This window comes from Conger conger, chromosome 9 (assembly GCF_963514075.1).
Source record: "Conger conger chromosome 9, fConCon1.1, whole genome shotgun sequence".
NCBI classification, from domain to species: domain Eukaryota; kingdom Metazoa; phylum Chordata; class Actinopteri; order Anguilliformes; family Congridae; genus Conger; species Conger conger.
In genome coordinates this window covers 8,062,975-8,070,022 of record NC_083768.1, presented here as the reverse complement: position 1 = coordinate 8,070,022, position 7,048 = coordinate 8,062,975, and the positions used below count along the sequence as shown (strand labels likewise).

The 7,048-nt window shown below is 44.9% G+C and overlaps 2 protein-coding genes across 4 annotated transcripts in view; both read left to right on the top strand.

Moving 5' to 3' along the window:
• The window catches only part of atp1a2a (ATPase Na+/K+ transporting subunit alpha 2a), a 25,144-nt gene extending 24,534 nt beyond the window's left edge, over nt 1-610 (top strand). For both annotated transcript variants that reach the window (XM_061255257.1, XM_061255258.1), the window contains one exon: nt 1-610. This exon is cut by the window's left edge and continues 289 nt beyond it. The gene's annotated coding sequence lies outside the window, so the exon portion shown is untranslated.
• A 1,423-nt stretch (nt 611-2,033) lies between these two features.
• On the top strand, nt 2,034-6,630 carry LOC133136992 (zinc finger protein with KRAB and SCAN domains 1-like). 2 transcript variants are annotated; one of them, XM_061254929.1, is made up of 2 exons: nt 2,034-2,505; nt 3,721-5,378. In XM_061254929.1, the coding sequence occupies exons 1-2, from the start codon at nt 2,238-2,240 to the stop codon at nt 4,740-4,742; spliced, it is 1,290 nt and encodes a 429-aa protein (XP_061110913.1). In that variant the 5' UTR covers nt 2,034-2,237; the 3' UTR covers nt 4,743-5,378. The 2 variants fall into 2 exon arrangements, with proteins under 2 accessions (XP_061110913.1, XP_061110914.1); XM_061254930.1 differs by lacking the exon at nt 3,721-5,378 and adding an exon at nt 5,601-6,630 and having other exon boundaries at nt 2,052-2,505.
• Nucleotides 6,631-7,048: the final 418 nt, after the last annotated feature.

Here is a 7,048-nt window from a genome sequence, read left to right as displayed (position 1 = left end):
CAGCTACCAGCTGTTTTTAAAAAACATTAGCTTGAGCTGGTCAAACCATGTTGAGCGTGGAGCTGGTCTGAACTGGTCAACCCGATACCAGCTGTTTCAAAACCTTTTTTCCAGCAGGGATGTTCTCCCCATGTGAGTTTCCTCCCACCTGCAGGTTAGGCTAATTGGACAGTCTAAATTTCCCATATGTATGAGTGCATCAGTGAATGGTGTGTTTAGGCCCTGCGGTGGATTGGCAACCTGTCCAGGCTGTATTCTTGCCCAGTGCATTCTGGGATAGGCTCCTGTCCTCCCATGACCCTGACCCTGACCAGGGACAGGTGGGCTATACAATGGGTGGATGGAACTATCATATTCATACTCTCTTTTTCATTTGCTTAATTCTGAATCAGAATACTTTCAAGGAACATTATTGTGTGGTCAAAAGGTTTAAAAAAATGTTTGTTTTTTTTGCGAAACATTAACTGGACAGAGAATATCGCACCTACAGGGATGATGAAAATGAGTGATTACTGTCATATTGAATAGAAAGTATGCTATGCGCCCATGTACTGTGGCTGATGTAGACTATGACAACGACAGATGCGAATTAAAGCTTAAAAACACAAAACATGGAGTTTTTGGGGTTTTTTATTTTTTGTGTTGTTTGTACTTGGAAGGTACTGTAAGCTGTCAGGCACTCAAAGGACCGTTTTGAGCACAGAACTGAGACGGCGGTAATTGCTGAAGTGCTTGAATGGCAGCCATTTCAGCTGCCGCGGGTTGTGGTGGAGACTGCACAGTTAGCATAATTAACTGTCCCAGAGGCTCTGGAGCTCCGTCCTGGGGGACCCCCCCCCCTGTACGCTGGCTCCCGTTCCAACCGCGATTGCAACGCCAGAATTTTAACAAGCTGTTCGTTTTTTTTCTTAATTGTGCCGTTCATGTTCCGAGGGATTATTTACCCTCTTAAGCCACGCCGCGCCAGAAATAGCTCCTCACACAATGAAGAATAAAAGCCCCATGCTCACATCGTGCTATATTGCAGATGATTACATGAAGAGATTTGAAGACTTTAAAGACTGGGGTGAATCAATAGGCTCAGAACTGGAGAGAGTGTGGACATGTGGCCACGAAAACTAAACCATTTGATAAATAATTAAGAACTCAGACAAAGCAAATGATAACGAGCCAAGCCCCTGTGTTCACTGTCCTAACAGGTTAAAGGAAAAACCTACAAAACAACTTAAACACAAGCGTTCCACAATCGTAAGGGCAACAGCCTGGCTGTAACATTAAGCAGTAAACACAGGTGGGTCCCCCAGGGCCAGTTTCAGTACAGTGTCTCCACTGTGCATGTACCATACATGGTGAATGGTTGGCATTTTATATAGCGCCTTTATCCAAAGCGCTGTAGAATTGATGCTTCTCATTCACCCATTCATACACACACTCACACGCTAATGCCGATTGGCTGCCATGCAAGGCATTTGGGGGTTAGTGGCCTTGCTCAGGAACACTTTGACACACCGGGATCGAACCGGCAACCCTCCGACTGCCAGACGACTGCTCTTATCGCCTGAGCCAATGAGACGACTGCTCTTATCGCCTGAGCCAATGAGACGACTGCTCTTATCGCCTGAGCCAATGAGACGACTGCTCTTATCGCCTGAGCCAATGGCACCCCATGTGTGACGAGCCTGTCCAGTGTATAATTATGTTATGTTACTGTCATTTAAAGGTGGAAATTACATCAAAGCCCCACCCAACAAACAAACAAACAAACAAAACCCTAGACCTGTGCATCTAATTCCAGATAAAGAACATGCTGTAAAAAACCAACCCTGTAACTTCTGGTTACAGTTCACAAATACTGATTATGATCGGTGTGTATTATTCCATACATCTGGCTTTTTGGCATAACTTGTATGATAGCAACTAACGTGTAAGCAGATTTATAAAACAAATCCTTAATTTAATTGATAAAAAGGTACTGCTTTAGTTCTAGGAGGGTAGATGCCCTCCCTGGCCAAACCTAACCTCCCACATACGCTTTGTTTTGAATATTTACGGTAATTCCATCAGCGCCGTACTGTGCCCTCGGAAGTACTGTTGCTTATGTTTGTATATCCGGACGAACTTGCAGGTTCGATAGTTTGTACAGTAACGCGCTTGTCTGTTTAAGTTTTTCCTCTACATAAAGATAGAGCTTGTAAATACACAAATTAACAAAGAGGCGCTATTTAATCGTGGGGAAAATGAAGAACTGTGTCGCCTTTCAGACACAGTTAGCCTCCATTATGGAAGTGTTAGCAAAAGCAGCCGTTGCGGAAATAAGCGAACTTGTTGAAGAGGGGTCCGTCGTGCTGCGTTTGGAAGTATCCCGAAGCCATAAAGAAATCGACGGTCTGAGGAGGAAACTACAGCAAGTGGAGAGCGAGCTGAGGTCGACACAAGAAGCGGCTGCGAGAGAGATCCGCTCGATTGGAGTTCAGGTTGAGGACCAGTTTGGACGAGCTGAAAGAGGTATACTTGCTAACGTTAACTAGCTAGCTGATGTTGTGCTAGACACAAAACTTACAAATGATTTGTAATGCTCAGGATTTGTAAGACTCACGTAAACGCCGAATTATTTCGGATGTTCGAGTCGGGGAAATCGGGATTCTCGATGCAACGCGAATGGTGACGTACGCTACTCGCTCCAGTGTGGTCGAACAAGCACGAAGTCCTGCGTGAAGCGTAAGACATGTCACACGATAAATATCTGCATTCGTAACCCCCAGAAATTGCTTGCTATAACGAGCTAGATACTAGATCATTACATTGAAGCTTTCATAGTGCTTTTCTAGACACTGAAAGTGCTTACAGTGATGAGGGGGAAACTCTTCAACCACCGTCAGTGTGTAGTACCCACCTGGGTGATGCACCAGAACACTCACCACACACCAGCAGAGGTGAGGAGAGGGAGAGAACAATGTTTTTGGCAATTGCATCAGGGCATGATTAGGAAGTAGGTTTAAAGAGCAAGGGCTAGGAATTTAGCCAGTACACCGGGGGAACCCCCTACTCTTTGCAAAGAGTGTCATGGGATCATTAATGACCACAACAAGTCAGGACCTAGGTTTTAACGTCTAATCCAAATGACGGCGTCTCCTACAGCACAGTGTCCCCATCACTGCACTGGGGCATTGGGGGAATCATTTGACCAGAGGGAAGATCGCCCCCTACTGGCCCACCAACACCACTTCCAGAAGCAACTTAGTTTTCCCAGGAGGTCTCCCATCCAAGTACTAACCAAGCCCACACCTGCTTAGCTTCAGCCATTCAACAGGAGCAGAGTGCATGATGGTATGGCTGCTGTCTGGAATGTAAACATTCCGACAGGAACTAATACGCAGCCACACAAAATCTTTCTTTCAATTATCTGACCATAAAGCATCTGGACGTGAACGAGTCGAATGGCCCAGTTATGATGTATACCCAACTCGGACAAAACAAATGATCCGACAACATTTAAAAGTAGAGTCAGACCTCAATAAAATGCTCCAAGACCAAGAACATTTATCAAACTGCTGTTTAGATCTTGGAATGTGGCTAAAAATGACAGATCATGTAAATTATTTGGCTCATTAAATAATAAACGGAAGAAGTTGGTCTGAAATTGAGAAATAGATACGGCCCACCTTGCCCATCCCTGATTTAAGGGAAAGATAATGAAGGTTATTCCAATGTTCCCCACAGGAGCTGTTCAGGGTGCTTCTGATGCTGGAGAGAGACCTCCCTTTGAACAACGGCTCAAGGAGAAAAAATTTGATGCACAGACACACGACACAGGGTCTGTTTCTGGATTTACGGTGAAGGCAGAGCAAGAGGAAGAGCATGTAGCCCGGAGACTCAATCAGACAGGATGTGAACCCAGTGCAGGAAGACTCAACAATCTGGGCTCTGAGTATGTGATGTATGAGAGAGACAGTCAGCTGTGGACTTCCTTTACCCAAGAGGACAGTGACATAGAGTCTGATGATCCAGTTTGTTCTGAAGCTACAGAACAGAGCTCACTGCTACAGCATACACCTGCCACCATGGAAGTCTCCGGAAACACGCTACCCTCCTTGGGGAAAGACGTTTGTGTTGTTGATGGTGGTCTTGTAAAAGAGGAAGCAGATGGGCAGTGTGTATACAGTGAAGAGAACAGCTCTGAGATGGGTGGCACACAACAGACAGAGTACAGACAGCCTCCGCTCTCGATGAATGATAATCTAACCTCACAGCTCTGGCAACCGCTGCAGCAGCCCCCTTTAGACTGGCAAATAGGAGTTGCTGAGAGCATCACAGATCCAAACTCAAAAAGCAACCAAAAAAACAGAATTCACTGGAGAACTGGCGTAAGGGAGAAAGCTCATAGCTGCACACAGTGTCAGAAAGGTTTTGATCGTTTCATTGACTTGGAGAGACACCAGCGAATCCACACAGGAGAGAAACCGTTCAGCTGTGCGCAGTGTGGAAAGCGTTTCAGTCTGAGGTGTAACCTTATCACACATGAGAGGGTTCACAGTGGAAATAAACCATTCGCTTGTGCTCAGTGTGGGAAGAGATTTGCTCAGGGATCTAACCTTAGAGCACACCACCGAATTCATACAGGAGAGAGACCATATCACTGCACCCAGTGTGGGAAGAGTTTCACTCAGCTGAGTAGTCTTAAAACACACCAGAAAGTTCACAATAGAAATGAACTACTAGAATTTGGAATTAACTGTATGTGATTATGCTAAGTTCAAAGGAAATACAGTTTATATTGGCCATATAAACAGAAATATCAAAAGGCTGCCTCTGGACAGCACTTGCATATGAGGACTGGATCCTTATGAGGGCTAGCACATTAGCCACACTCACAACGAGGGCTAGGGCTAGTGCTAGTGCTTTAACCACGCTTACACTGACGACTAATGCTAGCGCATTAGCCACACTCACAACGAGGACTATTGCTAATGCTTTAGCCACACTTACACTGACGGCTAGTGCTAGTACTTTAGCCACACTCACAATGAGGGCTAGTGCTAATGCTTTAGCCACACTTACACTGACGGCTAGTGCTAGTACTTTAGCCACACTCACAATGAGGGCTAGTGCTAGTCTTCGAGTATGTTATTCATAGAGACGACACCAATAGAAACCTATGGGGAGAAATTCGGCCACACAGGACACCAAGAAATGTAATAGTTTCACTCACCACACGTGCTCAGTTCTGTCCTTAGTCACATGCACAACGAGGAAATCGCAGGGTAATGGCGTACCTTGGCGGTTGAACCAATGAACAATGTTTGCGCTGCTGCGAAGTGAGGCTGTGAAGATATGATGTCAGTGTTTTTTGAGAAATAAAAACATCTGTAAAAACAAAAGCGACATTTCTTTTTACTGTGTTGTGTAAAAATGTGTGTGTATATATATCTATGCCATTACTTGAGGTACACACTGTAAAGCTTAAGAGTCTTTCCAACAGAAGAGGGTGTTGGTGAATCAACAGACTTTGGGTAATTTCAACATTCTATTGAGATGTTCCCGCCTTGCCCATCCCTGATTTAAGGGAAAGATAATGAAGGTTATTCCAATGTTCCCCACAGGAGCTGCTCAGGGTGCTTCTGATGCTGGAGAGAGACCTCCCTTTGAACAACGGCTCAAGGAGAAAAAATGTGAGGCACAGACACACGACACGGGGTCCGTTTCTGGGTTTACGGTGAAGGCAGAGCAAGAGGAAGAGCATGTAGCCCAGAGACTCAATCAGACAGGATGTGAACCCAGTGCAGGAAGACTCAACAACCTGGGCTCTGAGTATGTAATGTATGAGAGAGACAGTCAGCTGTGGACTTCCTTTACCCAAGAGGACAGTGACGTAGAGACTGATGATCCAGTTTGTTCTGCTGCTACAGAAGAGTGCCCACAGGAGCTACCCTCCTTGGGGAAAGACGTTTGTGTTGTTGATGGTGGTCTTGTAAAAGAGGAAGCGGATGGGCAGTGTTCATACAGTGAAGAGGACAGCTCTGAGATGGGTGGCACACAACAGACAGAGTACAGACAGCCTCCGCTCTCGATTAATGATAATCTAACCTCACAGCTCTGGCAACCGCTGCAGCAGCCCCCTTTAGACTGGCGAATAGTTGATGAGAGCATCACAGGTCAAGTCTCAAACGGCGACCAAAAAAACAGAATTCACTGGAGAACTGGCGTAAGGGAGAAAGCACACAGCTGCACACAGTGTCACAAGAGTTTCGATCGTTTCATCGACCTGGAGAGACACCAGCGAATCCACACAGGGGAGAAACCGTTCGGCTGTGCGCAGTGTGGAAAGCGTTTCAGTCTGAGGGGTAACCTCATCACACATGAGAGGGTCCACAGTGGAAATAAACCGTTCGGTTGTGCTCAGTGCGGGAAGAGATTCACTCGGGGCTCGAACCTTAGGGCACACCAGAGAATTCATACAGGCGAGAAGCCCTATCACTGTATCCAGTGTGGGAAGAGTTTCACTCAGCTGAGTAATCTTAAAACACACCAGAAAGTTCACAATAGAAATGAGCTGCTGGAGTTCGGGATTAATTGTATGTGATTATGCTAAGTTCAAAGGAAATGCAGTTCATATTCACCATATAAACGTAAATATCAGTTTGTTTTTTGGGAAATAAAAATATCTACAAAAACTTTTTACTGTGTTGTCTCAACAATATTCAATGACAGCCTACCTCCTTCAAACTGAAGAAATACACTTTAGAACTCGACCAACTCCTCTTATTTACACAAGGTAGTGTGTATTTGAAATACACGTGCGGGAAAAAAGATTTTTAAAACGAGATACGTTGTTTTCAAGATTTCAAAAGATATAGTATGACTTATCAGAGGAAATTAAATTAAATAGTTATTTTTATGCCACGAACAAGGTCTTCAAAGACCAATATTCTCCAGTAGTCGACAGTATAAGAACGTTTTTACATTCACGTTGAAGAGTAGCTTTTGTATTAGTACAATACCTTTATTTTAAACAGTGGCTATGGATAACAACGTCTGCCAGACGAATTGA

Bases quoted from the DNA above. Each gene is read 5' to 3' on its own strand.
- LOC133136992 (XM_061254929.1), top strand. From the start codon at position 2,238: ATGAAGAACTGTGTCGCCTTTCAGACACAGTTAGCCTCCATTATGGAA. The intron at 2,506-3,720 runs GTATACTTGCTA...TGTTCCCCACAG, and splicing joins GTTTGGACGAGCTGAAAGAG to GAGCTGTTCAGGGTGCTTCT.